Source organism: Manis javanica, chromosome 2 (assembly GCF_040802235.1).
Source record: "Manis javanica isolate MJ-LG chromosome 2, MJ_LKY, whole genome shotgun sequence".
Classification (NCBI taxonomy): domain Eukaryota; kingdom Metazoa; phylum Chordata; class Mammalia; order Pholidota; family Manidae; genus Manis; species Manis javanica.
In genome coordinates this window covers 6,885,305-6,909,877 of record NC_133157.1, presented here as the reverse complement: position 1 = coordinate 6,909,877, position 24,573 = coordinate 6,885,305, and the positions used below count along the sequence as shown (strand labels likewise).

The 24,573-nt window shown below is 47.5% G+C and overlaps 1 protein-coding gene across 8 annotated transcripts in view; it reads left to right on the top strand.

The window, feature by feature from the left end:
* Positions 1–24,573, top strand: part of SPTAN1 (spectrin alpha, non-erythrocytic 1) — a 56,797-nt gene that overhangs the window by 21,244 nt on the left and 10,980 nt on the right. For 2 of the 8 annotated variants that reach the window (XM_037008027.2, XM_037008031.2), the window contains exons 15-43: positions 154–358; positions 886–1,067; positions 1,419–1,662; positions 1,838–1,960; positions 2,512–2,729; positions 3,521–3,613; positions 3,955–4,089; positions 5,198–5,346; positions 6,381–6,440; positions 7,577–7,775; positions 8,762–8,866; positions 9,325–9,348; positions 9,875–9,910; positions 11,772–11,819; positions 12,614–12,705; positions 13,006–13,150; positions 13,258–13,439; positions 15,250–15,349; positions 15,509–15,706; positions 15,795–15,941; positions 16,667–16,770; positions 16,881–17,043; positions 17,424–17,438; positions 19,021–19,152; positions 19,411–19,548; positions 20,659–20,763; positions 22,703–22,911; positions 23,777–23,897; positions 24,091–24,212. In XM_037008027.2, coding sequence (XP_036863922.1) covers positions 154–358; positions 886–1,067; positions 1,419–1,662; positions 1,838–1,960; positions 2,512–2,729; positions 3,521–3,613; positions 3,955–4,089; positions 5,198–5,346; positions 6,381–6,440; positions 7,577–7,775; positions 8,762–8,866; positions 9,325–9,348; positions 9,875–9,910; positions 11,772–11,819; positions 12,614–12,705; positions 13,006–13,150; positions 13,258–13,439; positions 15,250–15,349; positions 15,509–15,706; positions 15,795–15,941; positions 16,667–16,770; positions 16,881–17,043; positions 17,424–17,438; positions 19,021–19,152; positions 19,411–19,548; positions 20,659–20,763; positions 22,703–22,911; positions 23,777–23,897; positions 24,091–24,212 — 3,794 coding nt within the window. The remainder of the gene's footprint in view (positions 1–153; positions 359–885; positions 1,068–1,418; positions 1,663–1,837; positions 1,961–2,511; positions 2,730–3,520; positions 3,614–3,954; positions 4,090–5,197; positions 5,347–6,380; positions 6,441–7,576; positions 7,776–8,761; positions 8,867–9,324; positions 9,349–9,874; positions 9,911–11,771; positions 11,820–12,613; positions 12,706–13,005; positions 13,151–13,257; positions 13,440–15,249; positions 15,350–15,508; positions 15,707–15,794; positions 15,942–16,666; positions 16,771–16,880; positions 17,044–17,423; positions 17,439–19,020; positions 19,153–19,410; positions 19,549–20,658; positions 20,764–22,702; positions 22,912–23,776; positions 23,898–24,090; positions 24,213–24,573) is intronic. The other 6 variants (XM_037008030.2, XM_037008033.2, XM_037008028.2 and 3 more) reach the window with 4 other exon arrangements.

The following is a 24,573-nucleotide window of genomic DNA, read 5'->3' as shown; positions in this document are numbered from 1 at the left end:
AAAGAAAGAAATGCGGAATTCCAAAAACCATAGTAGTTAATGTAAGTTGACCTTTTAGTACACCCTGCCCTGTAAAGATAAGTATGAAGGTAACTAAGGTAACTTGGCATAACTGGGTTCAAGATAGAAGCCTCTTCTTTCTTTCCTTGGCAGGACCCATCCAACCTACAAGGGAAAGTACAGAAGCATCAAGCTTTTGAGGCTGAGCTCTCAGCAAACCAGAGCCGCATCGATGCCCTGGAGAAAGCCGGGCAAAAGCTGATTGACGTCAACCACTATGCCAAGGACGAAGTAGCAGCTCGTATGAATGAGGTCATCAGTTTGTGGAAGAAACTGCTAGAGGCCACTGAACTGAAAGGTGAGAGAAGCTTCCACTGGATTGTGATGGGAACATTTGGGAATTAAACCTTCTGGGTTAAGTGTGTTCAGGACACACACTATGCAGTAAGGTGAGGTGGGCCACCTCGGGCGTTTAGCCCATTTCCCGTGTAGGGGCACTTGCCTCGGGTGCTTGATGCTTTGTTCACATGGTGAATGGGGCTGATCATGCTGGTTGGTGGGGGTGCCTGAGGGAAAGAGGGAATGATAGGGCCAAGTAGTTTGACTGAGTGGGACCTCTTGCCTGAAAATCAAAGTTCAGCGATGACCCAAGGCATTTAATAATTCCCAAGTGCCCTTATCTCATGGGGGTTAGGATGCTTTCTGAAAAACTTCCCGCTCAGCATCTAGAAGGCAGAGCAGACATTGAGGTTTGTTTCTTTAGTTCTGTGATAGAGGCGAGGCAGTAAACAGCCTGACCCATAGTTCTTCACTGAGGTGCTGCACTTTGGGCAGTACTGGCAGGAGGAGAATAAAATAGAAAATCTAACTTGCCTCTGCAACTAGGGATAAAGCTTCGGGAGGCTAACCAGCAGCAGCAGTTTAATCGCAATGTTGAGGACATTGAACTGTGGCTGTATGAAGTGGAGGGTCATTTGGCTTCTGACGATTATGGCAAAGATCTTACCAATGTCCAGAATCTGCAAAAGAAGCACGCCCTGCTGGAGGCCGACGTGGCTGCGCACCAGGTAGGGCGTGAGCTGTCGGCCGCTGGGGGCCAGTGGGGGCGGAAACGGCAGGAATGAAGAGGGGCAAGTAGCTTTAAGACCAGGCTAGTTTGGGAGGGATGAAGTGTGTTGATTTAGATGGTCCTGTGTAACCCTGTGTGCTCCCCAGTCTGCCCAATTGGTAAACTGCTCCCTTAGAGCTTTTGAGAGCCCAGAATGCGGGGAAGTGGTGGCAGACGAAGTACCCTCAGGGGGAAAGAACCACGCTTTTCTCAGGTGTGATCAAACTACACCTAAAGCAGCAAAGTCAGTGCAGAGCACAGTTGCCCGGCACTGACCCAAGCTTTCAACTCTGTCCTTTCCCTTCCCCAGGACCGAATTGATGGCATCACCATTCAGGCCCGCCAGTTCCAGGATGCTGGCCATTTTGATGCTGAGAACATCAAGAAGAAGCAGGAAGCCCTCGTGGCCCGCTACGAGGCTCTCAAGGAGCCCATGGTGGCCCGCAAGCAGAAACTGGCTGATTCTTTGCGTTTGCAGCAGCTCTTCCGTGACGTGGAGGATGAGGAGACGTGGATTCGAGAGAAGGAACCCATTGCTGCGTCCACTAACAGAGGTCAGTCTGCCTCCTGTTTGGGAAAGGGCTCTGTCCTTACAGCACAGAGATGCGTGTCAGAATGACCAAGGTCAGGTTTGCTTAAACTGGAACCGTGGTGGAGTCTCAAGAGCAACAGTGCTGTGCTGACTTCCCTCTCGTGGTTAGATGACTGAGGAGTGGTTTCTGTTTTCAGGCAAAGATTTGATAGGAGTGCAGAATCTGCTGAAGAAACACCAAGCCCTCCAGGCAGAAATCGCCGGCCATGAGCCTCGCATCAAGGCAGTCACGCAAAAGGGTGCTGCCATGGCGGAGGAAGGTGAGTGCTCGTCATTGCAGAAAACGGCTCTGCTCTGCCCACAGAGGTGCCCCTGGGTTTTGTGGGCGTCAGACAGCGGTGGGGTTGAATACCATCACCATTCTTTCCTAACTGTGACCCTGACTAGACCTTAAGTCCCCGGACAGAAGTTCTTACCTGGGTAATGGGACTGACAATACCTACCCTTGGGGTAGTTGTGAGGATTAAATGAGAGCAGGTAGAGAAGAGTCTGGTGCAGTGCCTGGCACATGTACGTCTCAGTGACTGAGAATCCGGGGCTGCAGTTACTTTTATTTCATTACAATAACATTACTAAAGCCAGGTGGTCTATCTGCTTTCTTAAAGTCCATGTAGAGGTCATGGTTTGAGGAGGCAGAAATGGAGTGAATCTGTTACAGGATTGGAACCTAAGCCTCTCATAACACCTGGAATTGTGTAGGGGCCTGGCTCACCGAGATGCAGTCACGCGTGCAGTGAACACACAGAGCTCGTGTCCACCTGCAGCATGTCAGAGTGCCTTCTGTTGTCCTCCCTCTCCTGCCCGCCTTCAGGCCATTTCGCTGCAGAAGACGTGAAGGCCAAGCTCAGTGAACTGAACCAGAAGTGGGAGTCACTAAAATCCAAAGCCTCCCAGCGACGGCAGGACCTGGAGGACTCGCTGCAGGCCCAGCAGTACTTTGCCGATGCTAACGAAGCTGAGTCTTGGATGCGGGAGAAGGAGCCCATTGTGGGCAGCACGGACTACGGGAAGGACGAGGACTCGGCTGAGGTGACCAAGCATGGGAGTGATAATTGGCGGGCCGCCTGCCCAGGGCCCAGGCCAGAGAGTTCGGTGGGAAAATGACTCTGTGTGGAAGGTGCAGCAGCTGCACGATTTGTTCTTTAAGGTGTTCTAGAATCTCTTTTATTATTAGGGAAATTCAGGCCAGAAGGAGAGAGACTGCCTGTCACTCTCTTCACCTCGTGGTGTTTTGCCATCCCCGTTTCCTCCATTCTCTCCACCACAAGCGAGTGAATGTACAGACGGACAGGAACACTGCTTTTGCTGGTCATCTTTTTGACTGAAACTCTTTTATTCATAAAGGTCTATGTGTAGGCTCTTTCACCTCTTTTCTCGCCAGTCTTCACAGAAACCAGAATGAGTTGAATATTGATGTGCACTGTATATGATTCTCCCAAAAGATGGGAGCACTGGAAAGCTGTGACAGTGAAGCATGTGTGGCAAGGACAGGGCCTGTTCTCCTCGGGGTGCACTACAGAATGAGCTCCGGTGTGTCGGGGATTGTTTCTCAGGATGCGTGGTGGAGTCACTACTACACTTTACATCTGTGTAAATGTCAGCGTATTGCATAACTATGTGTAGAGGCAGAATGTAAGGTCATACTTCAAGGCACAATGTTTCCTCCAAATTAAATGTTCATTGGAGGGGGGCAGAGAAAGTGTAGAGTTGGAGGTCATCAGCTCATCGTGTAACTGAAGAAAGTTCAGAGGAGCGGAGAGGCGGCAGGGCCCGGCGGCTCTGGCTCCTCCGGCAGGGCCACTGTGTGGTTATGGTTGCAGGCTCTGCTGAAGAAGCATGAAGCTTTGATGTCGGATCTCAGCGCCTACGGCAGCAGCATCCAGGCTCTGCGCGAGCAAGCCCAGTCGTGCCGGGTAAGTGTGCCTCTAGTTGGGGCAGGGATAAAGATCCTCGGGGAGGCTGGGACGTTGCAGGACACAGACACTCAAAGCAGGTGTTAAGGTTGTAGGCAACATTTTTGTGACCTTGCTGTTAAGTCTTATGACAAAGGTTTACAGACGGTTGAAAATGAGATTTTCAAAGATACCAGACAACTAAAGTTCTTGAGTCGGATTTTATCAGGGGCTTCAGAGAGGAACTTCCATAGATGTGTCCTTGGGAGTCATGTGCTGCTGTTGACGTTGGCACCTGTCGTTTGCTTAGCCAACACGCCCTGACATTCTCTGACCTTACTTGTCTTCCTTTGGGTTTTTAGCAACAAGTGGCCCCCATGGACGATGAAACGGGGAAGGAACTGGTCTTGGCTCTCTATGATTATCAGGAGAAGAGCCCTCGAGAGGTCACCATGAAGAAAGGGGATGTTCTCACCTTACTCAACAGCACCAACAAGGCAAGGCTACACAGTGTTTTTCTCCATCAGCAACGTCCGTTTTGTTCATTCGGGGGTGTTCAGATGGTGTGTGTCTCCAAAATAAGGCTGATGTAGAATTTGAAGCAATGCATGAGTTTCCTGGTCAGCCTCCCCCATGACGTAGGTTTATCTTACAATGTGTATGATGAGGCAGGTAATCAGTATACCAAAAAGTAGTGTAGTGACTCCCACTCTCAAGGCTTGCTTTTTTTCCCAAAGTGAACAACTCCAGGTGGAAATCTTTCTCTTTTGAGCCAGTCTGCTTTTCTGTAACGTGTACCTATAGGTTCTTGGTCTAGACTGTGTGGGACAGCAGGTAGTTGAACACAGCCGTGACACCACCCCATAAGCTGTCATCTCGCAGTTTAAGTGCTGCCTGGGCCATCAGCTTTTCTTCCTCACATAGTCTGGTTTGACCATGGCCTTAAAGTGAGGTCATTGATGCTCTGCACACTGCCTGACTAATCCTGAAAGGTACCACCTCCCATCTTGGTTGGGGCTGTTGTTGGGAACCTCCTGATTCCCACACCCCCAGCCTGTCCTAGCCATGAGTGTGAGAAAATCTGTGATTTGTGTCTTGCTGTTGCCTGTAATTTAGTCTTGAGCCAACCCTCTGGTCTGACTGGTTTACTCAAAAGCAGCATTATCCAGTGGAACTTCCTGTTTCTGTGATGGTGGAAATTTTACATGTCTGCTGGCCCTGCAATAGCTACCAGCCCTGTCTGATTATTAAGCACTTGAAATGTGACTAAACCAGCTGAGTTTGTAAATACAATTCTGATTTATTTTAACGTGCACAGCACGGGGGCTGTGGCTGCAATATTGGACAGCACAGTTCTAGGGTGTCTGACAGGAGAATGTCCTCCACATTGAGGGTCTCTGTTGCTCCACTCAGGCCCTCTCCATGCTTGGCAGGTGACAAAGGGACTGAAATTACAGTCCTTGTGCAAAGTGACCTTGACACTGCTGCAGGAGCCTCTTAATGTGATCTGGGCTCTTGTGTGTGTGCGCATGCACGCGTGCAAGTGCATGTTTTTCCCTTACTCGGGGAAGGAATCTGCTTCAGTTTGGTCCCTTGTTTTCTCAGGACTGGTGGAAAGTGGAAGTGAACGATCGGCAGGGGTTTGTGCCAGCTGCATACGTGAAGAAGTTGGACCCCGCCCAGTCAGCCTCCCGGGAGAATCTCTTGGAGGAGCAAGGCAGCATAGCTCTGCGGCAGGAGCAGATTGACAACCAGTAAGGGCGGGACAGTCGACCACAAAGGTCCACGTGTCACTGAAGTCTTACCTTGCAGCACATGTGGGCCCAGGTTTGAGCCATGTCCTGAGGCTTCCAGAGCGAATGTTCTGGTGGCCATCTGCACTCAAGGACCATACTCTTCTGCTTCCCAGGCACTTTAACCCATCTAAAACCCCTGACTGATATTTTTATTTTCCTTTTTTGTTTTACTTACCTGGCTTTTGAGTTTCTTTTCCTAAACAACGTTTCTTAATCATTACTATCTTACCCTTTGTCTGCCAGCTGGGGAGATGTTTTCTGACACTGGATTTTTGGATGGTCTACACCCCTGCAGCTCTGCCCCTTTTGAAAGGCTGTTCAGAGAGCTCTACCATAGCATTATTTCCCTGAGAAGGGAGCTTAGGTTTTATGAAATGGCTGATCTTTCTTTCCTAAAACTAAGCCACCCTTTTGACGAGTGTTCCTCCTTCAGGGCATATCCCACTCTGCTAATGAAATTAAGAGCTTTGAGCACTTGGGAAATATCCAGAAACTACTCCCTCACTAGAATTTAGAAGAGTAGAACTTTTCTGACCATGGTAATCCCTGAGAAGATAGTTATTTTTACACTTAGAGACTTTTCTGTTGGGACAAGAAGGACAGGTTTTGGTCTAGATCATAAGTATGAGAGCAAAAAAACCAGGCCAAAGATACAGCTGAAGTTGAACATGCGCTTTTCATAAGATCTTTTTCTCAGGGCAGTCGTTTACTCTGTGGTCTCTGAGATCACTGCATTTCCAGGACAGGCACATGTCCTGCCTTAGGCTGGCGGTCTCCTCAGGAAAATGAAGGTGGAACTAACCCCTCTGATTGAGTTTTCCTGCTCTGTCTGCACTCTGATTTCATTTGTGGCCTGGCCCGCGCTCTTGAATGACTCCTTAATTTTCCCCAATCTAAGCAGCCATCTTGGCGCCCATCGGAGCTGCTGCTTTTCATTCCTGTGGATCAATCCCACTAACTGGTGCGTGCTTTTGCTGTGCCCCTCTGTGCAGGACGCGCGTAACTAAGGAGGCCGGCAGTGTATCTCTGCGCATGAAGCGGGTGGAAGAGCTGTGAGTAGGCCGTTGGCCTTGCTGTGCCCGCGCCCGTGGCTGTGCCCGTCCACGCCCCCTGGACGCTTTTCCCAAAGGCCCTCGTTCTCGCAGAAAGAGGTGGCAGGAGGGGCCGCGTGGCTGTGTGGTAGCTTTGGCTCACTGGGGGAGAGGTTTCAGTGGAGCTCCACCAGCCAATGGCTGCTTGTCTCCCAGGTTGCTTCCCTGTGCAACTGTGTGTTCCAAGTGGTGCTGGTTCCCCTCCTGGGGCCTCTGTGGTGGAGTAGCCGCCTTTGGCAGCAAACCTGAAGGCCGAGTCTGTAGTGTCCTTAGGAGAAAGGAGTTCAGTGCCTCCCTGCAAGGTGCTCTGATTCTGGTAACACAGTGCCTTTTTTATTTATTTCACTTTGGGAAGCTTAGATTTGATGGTAATTCCAGATTTTTTTTTAACTTTTAACTTAGTTTTACTCAGTTTTTCATTTTCACGTCTCCAAAGATAGTAGGAGTTCAGCCTTTTGTATTTTAGTTCCCAAAAGTTAGAATATTTTTGGATTCTTCTTAAGAAATCTTCCAGCTAACAAATGGGTACAGATACACTCTACTCTACCTGATTTTCTTTCTGAAGTGGCCAAAATTTTGGAGAAATAGATACTTCATTTTAGAAATTTCCTACGGTTTCAGAGATGCTAACGTCCAATTTGGAGCTATTTTAAACCTCAGTGGACCTTCCCCTACTTCCTGGGAACTTCCCAGAGAATTAAGAGAGAAAAGAAATGCTCTGTCTCTGTCATGCTCAGCAAACTCATCTCCTCCCTCAGCTGTAGTCGCATGAACCCTGTGTCCTTGTGCTAAACGCTTGGTTTCAGTCATTTGTGGTTGTGGTGATGTAAGTGCAAAAGCGGCCGAGGGACAAGTACGCCTGGCTGCCTAGGCCCCCAGTTCTGAGCAGCCAGTGTGTGCTTCTCCCTGAGGCTGCCGTGGGGGTCTCAGGCCCCTCACTCTTCATCACGTCCTGATGCTCTGCCTCCTGGGCCTCATCACTGCTGACTCACAGCCTTGGATCCGCCTCGGGAGCCAGCCGGTCGTGTGCCTTTTAAGCCTCTGTAGGAAGCTAACCGCCTGCTTTGCCCTCTTGCCACCCTCTCGAATCACGTCAGGTATCACTCTCTGCTGGAACTGGGCGAGAAGCGTAAAGGCATGTTGGAGAAGAGCTGTAAGAAGTTTATGTTGTTCCGGGAAGCCAATGAGTTACAGCAGTGGATCAATGAGAAGGAAGCGGCTCTGACGAGTGAGGAGGTCGGTGCAGACTTGGAACAGGTCGAGGTGCTGCAGAAGAAGTTTGATGACTTCCAGAAGGTATGGGGAATCTTGCCCTGAGCTTAAAGATGGATCTCTCGGTTTTTGACTGCAGATGACTAGAGTGGAAATTTCTTAGAGTATATTCCACCATCTGTGTAGCTGTAAATGACTTTAATGGAAATTCTTTGGACCAGATTAATTTTGAGGAAATACATGCTGTTTTTCTACTTGTTTTAATAACTTTTCTAAGCTTAAAATACAAAAATGTATAAAAGTATTTTGGGGGATTGGGGGCTAAAATTCACAGAACATAGTTAACCATTTGAAAGTGGACAATTCAGAAGCATTTAGTACATTCACAATGTCATACAACCATCTTCTCTGTCTAGTTCTAAAACATTCTTGTAAGAGGGAAACCACAGTCATATCTACTCCCACCTCCACTCCAAGCCCAGCCCTTGACAACCGCCAATCATCTTTTTGTCTGTGGATTTACATATTCTGGGCATCTCATATAAATGGATTCATATTATGTGACTTTATGACTGACTTTGAGATGTTTTCACATTCATGCATTGGCCCTGTGGGAGCGTGTATCAGGACGCCACTACTTTCTATGGCTGAATAATATTTCCTTGTGTTTATACTGCGTTTTCTTTATCTATTCCTTAGTTTAAGAGTATTACTATAACCAGTTGCAGTGGGTGAGGAGGAGCCTTTTCTCCCATAGGGCTGGCATTAAAATTTCATCACATTTTAAAAACAATCTCCTTTCAAACGGAAGAATGGTTCACCAACTACAATACAGTTAAGTGAATTTGAGACAAACTGTTTCCAGCACCCTATTATTTTCTCAGCTCCTTGGTAGTGCAGGTCAGCGCTTCCTGCCTCAGGTGACTTTTGAGGAATAGGAAAACCAGTTCGTAAGGTACCTCTGAGCAGAAGTAAATGTAGAGCCTCAGGCCCGTTTATGGAGATCTCTTGCCCTCCTTTTCCTTGAATCGCTCTTATTGGTCTTAGTTATTATGGCTTTTGCTTTAAAGGATCTGAAGGCCAATGAGTCACGGCTAAAGGATATAAACAAGGTGGCTGAAGACCTAGAGTCTGAAGGTCTGATGGCGGAGGAGGTGCAGGCCGCGCAGCAGCAGGTGGGCGTCTGAATCTGTTGCCATAACGAGGTAGCCAGTTCCTTATTGTGTCCTACACAGCCCCCAGGAGTGTGTCCAAAGTGTGGGCCTAGTCCTCTGTGTGGCCCAGATCATTTTGTTTAGCTTCGTACTGCAAAGAAGAACAGCAACTTCTCCGTGTGCCCATTCAGAATCGTGGAAGTAGGCTAATGTTTATATAGCCTTTAACGATAACTCGTGCGTTCTTAAACAGCAGAGGCTTTAATATAAATACTTGGTCTTGGCCTCTCTAGTGGCCCGCATCTACTAGCATGTATCAGGATGCCACTACTACTTGCTAGCCAGTAAGAGGGTCTAACTGGCCATTTCGGCTGTCCCTCATGTAATTTTCTCTGTGTTTCCAGGTTTGACAGTAATGAATATTACTGAGATGTGTGTCCTTTCTCTAATAGTAAAGCCGGTTTCCTCTCTCCTTGCAGGAGGTGTACGGCATGATGCCCAGGGTAAGTCACAGGTGCTCCGTGTGGAACTTCAACATGAGGAGGAGAGTAGGTCTTGGGAAGAATAAAAAGTCAGGAGCCTCTTAAGAATTTCTGTTTTGCATCTCAGAGATGTCTGTAGTGTGTAAAAATCTGTGGTAAAGAAATAGCAGAAATTGGTTTCTTTTTGCCATTCTCCAAAAGACCAAAAAGTATTTTCTCTGCAGTTTGCTAAAACTTCTCCCACTGTAGTCATTTAGGTTTATTGCCCCAAAGAATCCTATGACTAGATAAAGGTTGGTGATTTTTCTCATTAAATTTCCTCATTCTCGTCTTTCTACTCCATAAATCAGAATTTGTTTCTCCTGTTAGCTGCATTTCCCTCAAGCATCCTTGCTGTTTGCTACCAGCCAGTGATGAGTTCTCATCCCACAGGGAAATGCTGTCTGGCTAATCTCTGTGGACGTCCCCTCTGCTAACGGGCAGGGGGGCGCTGTGTTGTTTTGCCCAGTTGCATGGCTGCCTAAATTACTCATCTTTCTTTGGCTAGGATGAAGCTGATTCCAAGACAGCCTCCCCGTGGAAGGTAAGAACTCCTTCACACCTTCTGGCACAATTATTGTCCCAAAGGTTTTCAAAAACAAAAATATCTTGTCCTTTTCTGGTGTTCCTGTTTCTGAGTATTCAGGCTTGTCTTGAGCCTTTGGTCATTTCTGGACTTGATTGGGCTGGTTTCTTTGTGACCCTGGCATTATAATCCTTGAATCTGTCAAGTTTTGAAATAAGATACTTAATACACAGAAGCAGTGTTTCTTCACAAATGCTCAGGATGAGTTAGTTCAGTTAGATGGCATTCTCACCATGGCGCTGCCAGAGTGAACTTTGCAGAGGTGGCCCTGCATAGTCAGGCGTGGTCCCACCATAGGGTCACGGTCCAGAAGGACACGACAGGAACAGGAAATGACTGAGAGTGAAGGAGAGTGACTTCCCAGGCATTGTCTGCCTAACTGTTTTGTCCAGTGGCCTGAGAAAAGTTCCATGGCCTGAGAAAAGTTCCATGGAAGATACCAAGTTCTGCAGAGAGATGTAAATGGAGGAACAGATGCTTCCAGCTCCAGAAGCCATATTCCAGATGAATCTGGTGTGGGGTTCAACCAGGAATTTGGGGGAAGCTTTCATTTGCCAACCGTTGATGCCTGTGACCATGGAGTTAGTTGCCTAAATCCCCATTCTGGCACCTTCCCCCACCCTACCTCCTCAGGAATATACTGCACGTTACAGGCAAGTTAGAGCAGATCTTTCCTTGATGAACGTACCCTCTCCTATAATAGGAAGAAAGCATGAAGATCCGCAAACAAAGCCCCTGCCCCCAGCCCACCAGGATAGATATTCCTCCCACCCTGTTGTCCTGTCTGACCTGACAAGGCCAAGGCAGAAAAGGGGCTGTTCTTTCAGCCTGCCCATCCCTTCTGGCTCTGACTGTTGCTCATTAAAGAGGCTCCAGGTTGGGGGGGGTGCATTTTTCCTTTGATACTCAGCTTCATCCCCTTTTATCAATCTTACCTTCTTTTTTATATGGCAAATTTGATCATTGTTTGACACAAACAGGCTGCAGCCTTACCATCTGTCCTGGCAGAGCTGTTTTGGCAGCCTGAGTACTCTAAAGAATGTCTTTCAGAATGTTTTATAAACTCCTGCACCTTCTGTCTCTGCAGAGGACTGGAGACAGTGGGTGTCTACCTCCTGAACCCCCCACACACACACCCATGGGAGTATCCCAGGAACATCTGATGAACCCGACTCCCCCATGTCCAGGCTTGGCCCCGCCTATCTTTACATATTTGAAGTGACGGGCGTCCTAATGCATGCTGGGTGGAGTTTCAGATAAAACTATGTGGGCTCTGAGATCCCAAGGGACATTGGATTTTTAGAAGACATAGCTATGTGGAGAAGAGAGCTAACTCACTGGTTTATTTTCTTTTTCATCCCTATTTTAAGGGACAGTGAGTCAGAAAGAACAGCAATCCAATAACCATAAAGAAACAGAATTATTGGTGTGCTTAACTGTTGAAAATCTCGACTGCCAGCCTTTGTTAAATTGTGTGTTTTCCAGATAGTTCTCCTGTAGTGTGGACAAGAAAAAGACTAATCCTTAGCCTTTGAGCTCATTTTTCTGTCAGGCAGCTGTTTTATGTTTTCACCTTTCCACTCTTCATCAAATAACATTAATCGCTGAGTTGGGTCTAATTATGCACTTGAGTTTCTTCATGACTTTCCGGTGGTTGATACTGTTATTAATGTCTCTGCTCAGAATTTTGACAGTATCCCTTTACAGTAATTTTGGGTGACAATTGGGACGTATTTAATGGCACTTAACTCCTCAGATTTCTGTCCGTAATTGGCAGACACTTGATTAGTTTTGCTCTTCTGCTTTCCTCCCTACATAGTCTGCTCGGCTGATGGTCCACACCGTGGCCACCTTTAATTCCATCAAGGTAAGAAGCACGGCCAGCTCCCTCACCCCCCTCTCTCCTCGCGCTGCTCCTCTTCCTGTCTGTTGCGGGGCTCTTGTCTCCACTGTTGCATAAATGATCGCACTTGTCATTCTCTTGGGCCCGAGGGTGTCCTTAGCAAATAGCAACTTTCTTTGTGGCAGCAGGGTGGCCTGGTTGGGCTTTCTTAGTCATGAAGTTGCCAGGTCCTGATAGTAGAGTTAGCCTTCCCTTAGGTTCTGTAGGGGCTGGGAACTGTGAGGAGCATGTCCAGCCAGTGGTGAAGGCCTTTCTTGCCTCCTGCAGGAGAAATGGGCCTCTTTCTGGGCCCCAGGGTGACTTGTCTCCTCCAGTGCAGATGCCCCTGCATCTCCCAGGCCTGCTGCGACCTGCTGATGTGGCTGCACTTAGTGTTTGGAACAATGGACTGTGGGCTTTGTCCCGCAGCAGTTATTCATGAAGCATCTGCTGCATAGCAGGCACTAGGCTAGGAGTTAAGTGTGAGGATAAGCCAGCCACTCTTAGCAGGTGACTCCAGGTCAGGTGTTAATGGAGTGTTACTCTGTCAGCTGTAGCTAGCATCAGCCAGATTCTGACCTGGACTTCGCTGTGGTTATTTTTTGTGCTGTGCACTAATTTTATTCAAGTAGGAAGGTTGGAAACCAGAGATGTGTGCCTCGGCCTGTCCTTTCACCTGAAGCCACCAGTCCTTTGGTTCTTTGGCCCTTTGCCCAGAGAGTCTGGTGTGGGCCTGACCAGAGAGGGTGGCTGCAGGCTGAGCCTTCGCTGTTCTGCAGGAGCTGAATGAGCGCTGGCGGTCCCTGCAGCAGCTGGCTGAGGAGCGGAGCCAGCTCTTGGGCAGTGCCCATGAGGTGCAGCGGTTCCACAGGTGAGGGGCAGTGCAGGGCTGGGAGAGGGAGACACAGGTGGCTGTCCCGAGCTTGCTGAGACATCAGAATAACACCACATCTTCTTGGTATTTGTGCTTTGGCTCCTGGGCACGTCTGACACGGGATCGATGCTCAGACTGCTGAGTGGACGAATGTGTGTTCTTTTGCTGTTTAGAGAAATTGGTGGTAGCCACAGCCAAATGTACAAATGCCAGCTAAATAAAAATTATTTGCGTTTGTCCTGTAATCAAGGCAACTGTGTGCAGCATTCACTAACTTCATGTATATCTCACCTATAGAGATGCAGACGAAACCAAAGAATGGATCGAAGAGAAGAATCAGGCTCTAAACACGGACAATTATGGCCATGATCTGGCTAGTGTCCAAGCCTTGCAGCGCAAACATGAGGGTTTTGAGAGGGATCTTGCAGCTCTTGGTGACAAGGTGAGAGGTTGCAGCCAACTAATGTTCTTGCCCAGGGCGGAGCCAGGTGTTGGCTCTGCAGGGCACAGCCCCCTGCTTTTGCTTTCTCAACCACTCTCTTTCCCTAGGTAAACTCCCTTGGGGAAACAGCTGAGCGCCTGATTCAGTCCCACCCTGAGTCAGCAGAGGATTTGCAGGAAAAATGCACTGAGTTAAACCAGGCATGGAACAGCCTGGGAAAGCGTGCAGACCAGCGCAAAGCCAAGCTGGGCGACTCCCACGACCTGCAGCGCTTCCTCAGTGATTTCCGGTACAAAGAGTATCCACCCTGGGGTGTAGAACCTTGTCAGCGTCATTTCACTGGGAATGTAATCTAGGTTCAGCCTAAAAGATTCAAACTACCAAATGCTTAAAAGTCAATAATCTAAGTCTCTGCTTCCCTGTGCACATGCGCACGCACCCGTCTCCTCCCACCTGCCAAATGGTGGTTTATGTCTTCCTTAGACACAGTATACTACAGATTATACCTTAGTCTTTTTTTTTTTTAACGTCACTTTTTTTTGTTGTTGTTATCATTAATCTACAATTACATGAAGAACATTATGTTTACTAGGGTCTGCCCTTCACCAAGTCCCCCCCACAAACCCCATTACAGTCACTGTCCATCAGTGAGATTATACCTTAGTCTTTTCCATGAACTTTTTTTATTTAGATAATGTGAAAAATAGAGATTGGAGGAATAAACCAGTGAACACACATGAAAACCTTCACCTATAGTTCTGTGGCATGAACTTCATATCTAAATATATGCACTTCTGTTTTTCTGAACATGAAAGCGGGTTGCAGATGCATGGCATTTGACCTCTAAATACTTAGCACATGTCTCCCCAAAACCAGGATCTTCTCCTACATGACTGCATTTCCATGATCACTCCTAAGCCACCTAACGCTGACACACAGTATTTCCTTTAGGCTGTATTTGGTTTTTTTCCAGTTTTCTCCCAAGTGTACTTCATAGCCGGGGCTTATGTTTTGGTCCACAATGCAGTAGAGAATTACCGTTGCATGTGATAGCTTGTCTTCCTAAAATCGAATAGTCCCCCTCCACCCTGGGTGTTTTGTCTTTCACGACACTGACATTTTTGACGTGTCCAGGTAATTGGCTTTCAGAAGGTCCTGTGAGCGGGGACATCAGTCTTTGAGGCTACGTGTCATTCCGCTGGATGGGTGATACTTAACTCGTGAACAGTGCACGCTGAGGACAGGTGTTTCTGTTGTATGTTTCTGTGCTGAGAGCGTTCTCTCACAGTACACATGTGTGTCTGGACACGTGTTAGCTGGGGCGTGTCCCCTGCCAGGACAGAAGGAGGCAGGCGGTGCCCCTCCCCTCTGGTAGGAGGTCCCAGTTGGCTTTCAGGGATCTCTTTTTTTTTTTTTGCTTTTCTTGAGGTAAGGTCACATAACATACAGTCAACTATTTTAAATTGTGCAGCTCCATGGCATTTCACGTGTTCACAGTGTTGTGCAAATACCACCTCTCTAGTTGTGGAACATTTTCAGCAGTGTGGAACATTTTCAGCAGTGTTGAACACCTGAACCCCATAAGTGATCACTCCCACTCCCTCTCCATCAAATCTGCTTTCTCTCTCTCTGGATTTGCCTAGTCTGGGCGTATTTTATAAAAGGAAGCATATGACATGTGACCTCGCACACTGGTTTTTGTACACTTGTGTGTGGACATTGTAAGAAGCCAGGTTAAATGCATTTATAGGCCTACGACTTCTAGGATTCAATGAAGACATTTTCATTTGAAACTGTAGAAAACTTAACCACAGGTGTTGGCTGTGTTAGAACCCGCTTTTTCTGTAGGTCAAAGGGTTTTGGTTATAAACCTAATTCATTTTTCCTCTGAGGAATTGTCAATTTTTTTATACATCTCTATAAGACATACAAGAGGCTTTTGAAGTACTTAGCTCAGAGATCTAGCCCCATCCAATAGATTGATTGAATCAACCTAAAATAACCCTTTGGGGCAAGAACTACATAGTCCTCTCTCTGTCTGGGTGGAAAGCCTGCTTGCCATGTAACATAATACCTAATCCTCTGGATCTGGTTTCCAGGGACCTCATGTCTTGGATCAATGGAATACGGGGGCTGGTGTCCTCAGATGAGCTGGCCAAAGATGTCACTGGGGCTGAAGCTTTGCTGGAGCGACACCAGGTGGGTAGACCTGCCATCGGAGCAGCAGAAACCTGGTTGCTCGGCTGCAGGGAAGGCCTCGTTCCCCGACCCCATCTCCACCTCACCCTTTGAGCCAGTGGTTGACCTAAGAGTGGGCATCTATGGCCAGTTATCTAATCCCGTCCCTTTATTTGGCAGGAACACCGGACAGAAATTGACGCCAGGGCTGGCACTTTCCAGGCATTTGAGCAGTTCGGGCAGCAGCTGTTGGCTCATGGGCACTATGCCAGCCCAGAGATCAAGGAGAAACTAGATATTCTAGACCAGGAGCGTGCAGACCTGGAGAAGGCCTGGGTTCAGCGCAGGATGATGTTGGATCAGTGCCTGGAATTGCAGGTACATGTGCTGGACAGTTGGCAGTAGGGCTCTGACCTGGCATCACACTGCCAAAGACTCCATCTTCCCCCACTGCCGCCCCCTTTAGCTGTTCCATCGGGACTGTGAGCAAGCCGAGAACTGGATGGCCGCCCGGGAGGCCTTCTTGAACACTGAAGACAAAGGAGACTCACTGGACAGTGTGGAGGCTCTGATCAAAAAGCATGAGGACTTTGACAAAGCAATTAATGTCCAGGTGAGGCCTCAGTACCTCAGAGTCTGAATCTGGGTTTTTCCCGATAGACAGCTCCTGTCTTTGTTGGCCTGGTCTCCTTTCCTCTTTTATGACGAGAATAAAAAATTGTTAACCACTTGGCTAACTGCTGGAGAGCTTTGGCAGCAGCTTAAACTGAAATACTTGATGCTGACTTCATAAAGGAGACCACATCATCACCATTAAATATCCAGGGAATACCTGTGCAGTCCGGGGAAAATGAAATGGGCATAAACAGTAAAGCTTTATATATAGATTCTGATATTTCTGAGATTTTAATGGGGATACCCAAGGAAAAAAATATATTGTGAAAACAGAAAAATAAGTGTGTAAAGAAGAGAATATGTGAAAGGAACCAACTCAGATGTAAAACCCTTTGATTTCGTTATAAAGCATTTTGTTGAAAATCTGACAGCTTTTTTGTGGTAAGCATAATTTTGTTCATGTCATCTGCTGGTGTCCTAGCCCCTGCCCCACCCCAGGGTGACCTGGAATCTTCCTGAGTTAAACTCTACTCTAGTAATGATTGAAATCAAGCTTTTTCTGACATTTGCACTTCTGCTCCTAAAATTTCACTGTAACTGATCCTCTTGCCAGCTAGTCCTCAGTCGCCCAAAATAACCATTCTCATCTCAAGACCTGCAGTCCAGGTAAGGCAGGGTTGTCAGGCCCACCTTGACCTCACTCACACCTTTGTTTGCCAACAGGAAGAAAAGATTGCCGCTCTGCAGTCCTTTGCTGACCAGCTCATTGCTGCCGGCCACTATGCCAAAGGCGACATTTCCAGCCGGCGCAATGAGGTTTTGGACAGGTGGATATTCAGTGGTGCTGATGGGGGGGTCACTGCCGACCTTTATGTGGGAGCCCAGGCCCGCCTTGTCTGGAGGATGTTTACATCAGCTTTTGATTTCTCCCTCTCAGGTGGCGACGTCTGAAAGCCCAGATGATTGAGAAGAGGTCAAAGCTAGGAGAATCACAGACCCTCCAGCAGTTCAGCCGGGACGTGGATGAGATTGAGGCTTGGATCAGTGAAAAACTACAGACAGCGAGTGATGAGTCATACAAGGACCCCACCAACATCCAGGTGAGCTGAGCCGAGTGGCTGCTGATCTCTGGAGTAGCCCGAGTTGGGTAGATTTTATAAGTAAGACTTCTTTAAAAGGAGGAATTACTTAAAAGACAATTTCCTCATACCCGTGGTGAAGCCAGTGAAATTTATTTTAATCAGCTGAGCTGGTGGAAAAGTCTCACTAAATTATCAAAGCCATTTAGAAGCTGATTTCCTCATTTGTCTCTATTGAAACCATGTCTGCTATTAAAGTCTGTAGAGTCCCTCTCTGTCCATGTCCCCAAATGCTGAGCTTCCCAGAGGAAGTACGACAACAAAATGAGTTTCTGTATAATAGCAATGCGTGTATTCACATCAGTGTACTGAACTCTTGTTATTTTAATCTATTTTTGTAGCTTTCCAAGCTGCTGGTAAGTTTTTATTCTTCTAAAGCATTTTAGTTAAATGAGCTCCAGTGTTTGTGTTCTCCTGCGTAGACTGTTGTTATTGTGGTCACACAATCTGCTGGTGTCTCCTCCATGCTTTTTCATTTCTGATCATCCATCACACTCCATTCAAGTGTCCCTGTGGGATGTGGCACTCTGCTGTACTTAGCCTGCAACCCTTCACTCTCCTGCCCCCTCCCAGTTTATCACTTAGGTGAGTTCTGTGCAGTGTTTGATTTGGGGGCAGTAGGTCTTATGAGCAGTGCTTCTTTTTAAAAATAAAATAATCAGCTTCTTCTGGGTAAATGTGGGCTCATGGGTCTCCGTGGCTGGGAGCTGGGAGCCCAGTGTGGTGAGAGCTGCATCATACGCCCAGTCTGCCGCCCAGAGGCTCTGGTCTCAGGAGAGGGCCCGCTTGGGACCTCAGAGAGGCAGGCAGGCTGCCTCCAGAGCCAGCAGGAGCCAGGGGCTGAGAGGCTAAGATAAAAGGTGGGCCTTATCACCCAAGGGCTAGTGGAAGGGACTCTTCAGTCAAATCTAACTCAGAAATTGCTTTCAATGGAAGAACAAAGAAGAATTGATGGGATTTGAACCAAAGAGTGGTCAAAACTAGAAACAGGAAAAGAGCGGGTATTTGAGGCCCTTCTGTCCTCAGCCTGGTCTCAGGTGTGGGGTACACAACCAGGACACTAGATGGTAATGCTGCCTCTCACCAGCCGGGTGGCTCCATCCTCTTAACTGTTGCTGCCCTTGAAATTAAACATTTGATGCAGAATCCCCCCAGCTGTACTGCTTTTTTTCTTTTAGTTCTTTTTTCCCAGTAACACTTTCTGAGACCCTGCATTTCTCACCCAGAACTGTGCCCAGCTCTGTCCCTGCGCTTGTCTCCTGTGGTGGTTCTGCACCTCTGTCTCTTCATAGGTCCTTTAAAACCCAGCCCCGGTTTTTCATTCTCCCAGCCCTCTTTCCTGAGGAAAACTGAATTCCTAGAGTCAAGCCTGGACTTTGACAATACCCAGAAGTTCTGACCCTGACCCATGAGAGCTACTAGATGAGAATCCAGCAGAGCCAGGGTCTGCAGCAGCTGTAGGCGTCTCCTCCGTCAGTACACCGATGGTTGCTGGAGGTGATGAGAGTGCCATACGTGTGCCATTTGATAGGTCTTCTGTCCACTAAGGAGAAAGCCTCAGATGGAAATTGATGTACAAGTATTCCAAATTGCACTTGGCTGTTTGGCAAAATGTTAGAACGTGCGTAATTCTTGGACTTCATTTCCAGATAGCCAGCCCAGTTGATTAAGAATTGACTCAGTTCACCTACTCCTCTGCCGGTACATTTCCTTTCTCCTGGCCCAGACTTTCTGCTGAAGTCCCAACAGACTGACCCTGAAAATACTTCACACAAATTCTGATTGCCATCTACAAAAAATATTGGCACCCGTCCCCAGTTCTTTTAAGTTTTCTACCACTCCCTTCTGAGAATCCCTTCTCCCTGAAAAGATGTAACCTAGCAGGACCTGGTTTTGAAAGGGTTTTTGTTTTATTTTGTTTTGTTTGGTACTTTTTAGAGCAAGCACCAGAAGCACCAGGCCTTCGAAGCAGAGCTTCATGCCAATGCTGACCGGATCCGCGGGGTCATCGACATGGGCAACTCCCTCATTGAGCGTGGTGCCTGTGCTGGCAGCGAGGATGCTGTCAAGGTAGGGTCTGCCAGCTCACCTGGCCCAGGAAGGAGCAGTTGAATTTGACTGTCAGCATGTTCTTGTCAATTTGATGATGGCTTGGAAATAAGGTCCTAAGAACATAAACAGATGAGAAGACTTCTGGCTGTGCTACAGACAGACCGCGGGTGGTGATGGGCCCCGTGGGCATTCCTGTCTCTGCGAGCGAGTGCACGAGCTGGCCTTGGGAGAGGCTCTCCCCGTGGCCTCACCGGCTCTGACGGCTCCTCTCCCCAGGCCCGGCTGGCTGCCCTAGCGGACCAGTGGCAATTCCTGGTGCAGAAGTCAGCTGAGAAGAGCCAGAAACTGAAAGAAGCCAACAAGCAGCAGAATTTCAATACTGGAATCAAGGACTTTGACTTCTGGCTTTCCGAGGTAATGCCAAGTCTCGCTTCCCATTCTCAGAGGATTTCTGGTCATTGAGATATCAGGACAGTCAGCAACACCCAAAAAAAGCAGGGGTTGAGAAGGTGGCACTCTGCCGATGCCCCTTTTAATAGAAATCTCCATCACCAAATGTGAGTTGTGTGCTGTAAGGGATTGATAAGCAGAGGGATCGCATGTTTAGAGACAAGAGAGCTTATTTTTTATGGGAACTGGACTGTAGGTCACCCACTTGCACAGGGAATGCAAATTGAAGAGGTGAGGGGGTCTGTCTGCGTGGCAGGAGCACTAATGAGTCTATGCCCAGGGAGAAGCCAGCATTAGTAAAAATCCACAAAGTACAAAAAATATAAAGAAATAGAAACTTTCAGAGACCATCACTGTTGATTCTTTCCAGTCTATACATATTTCCATGAACATTTCTGTAGCTGTATTTTTGTAAATAGTTGAGCTCACAATGTAATTTTTTTAATAGTGTATGTTATCCCAGGTACTAAAACCTCTTCCTAAACATTTGAATAACTGTTTAAGTCCATCAGAGTTGGGCCCTAATTTGACTCTTCTCATATTGTTGGACATTCAGGTGCTCCCTGCTTTTTGGTGGTATACGTTTTGCTAGAGTCAGCATTTTTGTATGTTAATCTTTCCCCACACTGTTAATTCTTTAGTCTCTGGAGGAGATCCTTTGAAGTGCAATATACGTTTTGCCACTGTACCACCATGAAGGCTCAGGGACACTGCCTGTAGCTGTAGTATTTCAATTCATAAGGCTCTTGAGTCCAAGTTTGATTGACAGAAAGGGAGAGCATCTTAGCTGAGTGGTGGTACAAGCTGAGTAGGCATAACAATAACAACTTGTGACAGAGAAGCTTACAGCTGGCCTAAGACCTGGCCACACATCTGAGCATCCTGGGTTTTCCAGAACACAAAGTGAACCATGTATGTATATATGTATATATGTGTGTATGTATATACACACACACATATATATATATACACACACACACACACATATACACACACACACACATATATATATATACACACACATACAGAAACGTGCACCATGCAGTAGCCTTTCCCTTTGTGTTTCACTGACAGGTGGAGGCCCTACTAGCATCTGAGGATTATGGCAAAGACCTGGCTTCTGTGAACAATTTACTGAAGAAACATCAGCTGCTGGAGGCGGATATATCTGCCCACGAGGTGAGCAGAACAGGTGGCCAGACTGGTGTCTGGGACACAGCTAGGCACGACTCAGAGAGCCAGGGCATTTAGGGAAGGAGAATGCTGGCCGGCAGTTAAAGCTGGGTTCTCAAAGACTGAACTATAAGAGTTTGTTCATACGGATTTTATCTGTTGATACTCACAATTATTAAAAACTAAAAGTTAAACTTTAAAGACAATCTCAAAGGTTTACTTACTATGTTTCCATTCAGATAACATTCTGAAAATGACAAAATTGTAGAGATGGAGAACAGAGTAGTAGTTGCCAGGAGTTAGGGACTGGGTGGGGGTGTGACTATAAGGGTTCTAGGAAGTTCTGCTGTACTAATGGAACAGTGACCATGTCATGATTCTAGAAGGGGTTACACAAATCCAGACATACAGTGCAATTGCCTGGAACCACATACATACCCTCACAGAAACACGGGAATGAGTGCACATGAAAACCAGTGAGACTTAGTAAGGCCTGTGGGTTGTACCGATGTCAGTTCCCTGGTTTTGATCTCTTGCTGTGGGAGCTGTTACTAGAGGGGAGCTGGATGACGGGTGCACAGAAGCTGAACTCTCACTGTAGTTCGTGAGTCTGTGACTTTCATAATAAAAAATAAGAGTAAAATTGAGAAAAACATTGATGAATTTATTGAAAGTAATAAACCCATTACAAGTTAACGTAAGTAACATTTTTATGAAGTAACACTCATTTTAAAAATTCAAAGGAGAGAGGTATAGTAAGAAGAGTGGCATTGGTCATATTTTTGCAAATTGCTTTAATGTCCAGCTTCATAGAAGACAGCAGCGTTCTTGTGGCTGCTTCTGAGTTCAGTTTACCACAGCATGTTGTGTGTGCTGGACGAAGAGCCTCACTCAGGTGGGCAGAGAAGGGAGGGAGCAGTGTTTCAGCTCAGGTCGCTGTGGATGCTCTGATTCTACGCCAGACTCTGAGTGGTGGTTGCTTTGAGGTTAGTTGCAGAGTGGACTCTGAAACCCTATCAATCCGATATTTAAACTTGTGTATTAAAATCTTGGACTCTGAATGGCTCTTTTAGCCACACATAACTTTACAAAATCATTTGGAAAACAATGGTTCACTGAGTTACGTAGATTTTCTGAATGTTGACACATTTCATTTCATGGTATCAGGCACTGCATTTGATAACATCTCAACCATCAGCAGGAAAATCTTCACACAGTGAAGCTACTAATAAACACATGGAGGTGGAATGTGAATTTTCTAAAATTGTCATTTTCTCACGAAAGTTCAAGTTTTATCATTAGCAACAAACCCAGTTCTCCCTGAAGTGCCAGGTTCACTTTTTTCTCAACAAAGTAGTTATGAGATACCGAAGCCTGGGTAACCATGGTTTGTCTGGTGGTGGTTCTGCCAAGCAGAGATGGTGGCCCATGGAAACAGTGGCTAGTTTGGCTCAAAACGCATGCTGTTCTTCAGCCAGTGAGCTTGAGTGTGCAGCAGGAGGGCTCTATTTCTCATTTTACAACACAGGATACAAAAATGATGTGTACTCAAAGATGGACATTTAATAACATTAACAACTTGGCTGCTTTTTAAAGAATATTTGTACGTGAAATAGCACTTTTTATGGCGAGTGCATGGCAGCCAAGAATCATATTTCTGCTGCTACAGCCTGGAGCCAATGCGTCAACAGCCTCACCGTTGTTTTGCACCATCAGTGCAAACGTCCCCACAGCAAGGCGGATGCTGTCTCTGTATTGCTGTGGGAATAGTCTTTGAACCGCAGGGGTCTATATACCACACTTTGAGAATATCAACACTCTACATCAATAAACCGAAGGAATCTTACACCAGCCTGACAGCGAAGAATGCCTGAGTTCTTATTTTTAAGCAGATAACAATGGGAGACCCAGTTTTCTGACCCTTCCCCTTGTGTCCCCTGCCCAGGACCGTCTGAAGGACCTGAACAGCCAAGCCGACAGTCTGATGACCAGCAGTGCTTTTGACACCTCCCAAGTGAAGGACAAGCGGGACACAATCAACAGTCGTTTCCAGAAGATCAAGAGCATGGCAGCCTCCCGGCGAGCCAAGCTGAATGAATCCCATCGCCTGCACCAGTTCTTCCGGGACATGGATGATGAGGAGTCCTGGATCAAGTATGTGTCCTTGGGACCTCCTGCTCAGGGTCCTCAAGGAGGCCCCGAGCCTTTACTGCAGGCCCGTATTGGGACTGCAGGGCTGAGTGAGAGTCTGGACGTCGGGGTCTCCCGGCCCTGAAGTTTCAGTCTCTCCGGAACGGTGGAGGGGAGACAGGGAAGTGTGACAGAAAGGGTGTGGGCTCAGCTTGGCCACACATGCACCTGGACACCTCAGGCCCTTCTCCTGGGGTCCGGGTGGGCAATGATGAAGACCTCTAGGCAGCCTCTAGGTGGTAGTGACTTGTGATGCGCGATGGTCACCCATCACTTTGCCAAACCCTGCCCCAGACTGCCAGGAAGAGTCGTGCGCTCCTGTCTGGAGGAGACAGCCTGGTCTCCTGGGGAAGATCAATTCTTGAGAATTTTTTTTTTTTAGTAATTCCCCCCACACCCAAAAATGTCAGTCTAAGTAGATGGAATGTGTAAATAATTATTTTTAAGGACAAAATTCTCTTAATTTCTCACTTCCTTTAAAATGTGACTTACAGCAGTATCTTTATATACTTCTATGCATGGCATGCATATTTGAGGAAGTAGGATTGACAGGGCGCTGCCGTTGGTGCCTCCCTGTTTGTCAGCACACCACACCCTCTGTGGGGGGTCGCACAGCGCAGGTGCACCTAGTTGTATACATAGGTGCTGCTCGCTTGGGAAACAGGTGTTTATGTTCCCGAGCACTAGTGAGGATTTTCCTGGAGAGGTTGGTACTTGTAGGTGGGGGACATCATAGGGTGTGTACATTTCATGGCTCTTTTGACCAAAGATCTCCATTTGAAAACACAGAGGTACAGAGAGTGACCGCCTGCGTGCTTGTGTTCTTCAGGGAGAAAAAGCTGCTGGTAAGCTCTGAGGACTATGGCCGAGACCTGACAGGCGTTCAGAACCTGCGGAAGAAGCACAAACGGCTGGAGGCAGAACTGGCTGCACATGAGCCTGCGATTCAGGTGAGGAGGGCCTCTGCGGCTGAGAAGGCCACGGTGTCAGTGGGCCCAGGTGCACAGAGAAATCTTACAGTGCTGGTGACCCTTCATCACAGACCAGGAAGGAGAGGTTCTGAATTTGATGCTGAGGCCTTTCCCTGAAAGCTTCCAGAAGTAGCTGGTGATAACTGTTCGTCTAATCATTCTCATCTTCCAGGGCGTCCTGGACACTGGAAAGAAGCTGTCTGATGATAACACCATTGGGAAGGAAGAGATCCAGCAGCGCCTGGCACAGTTTGTGGAGCACTGGACAGAACTGAAGCAGCTGGCTGCGGCTCGGTGAGTGGCTGGGGAAGCAGCCTGTGCGTTGGGCCCAGCATGGAAGGTCTGCACCCCAGGGTCAGGCGCACAGCTTCCAGGCCCCCCTGCCTCATGGGCCTGGGCCCTTTTCCAGGGTGGGCAGATGCCACGGTTGGCTTGCTTCAGAGCCACCTCTAACAGGCCTGTGCTGACTGGTTCCGTTATGTGGCTCTAGACCAAGCAGATGGTTCTAGAATTCCATGCTTGAACAACACTGTGTTACTGCTTGACTGGACTGTTTACATTCCACAGTTGTCATATTTATAAGCATATGTTAACTCTCAGAATCAAAGTGGGTGGAGATTATGGCTGTTTTTTTCCCTGTATCTCCTGTAATTAG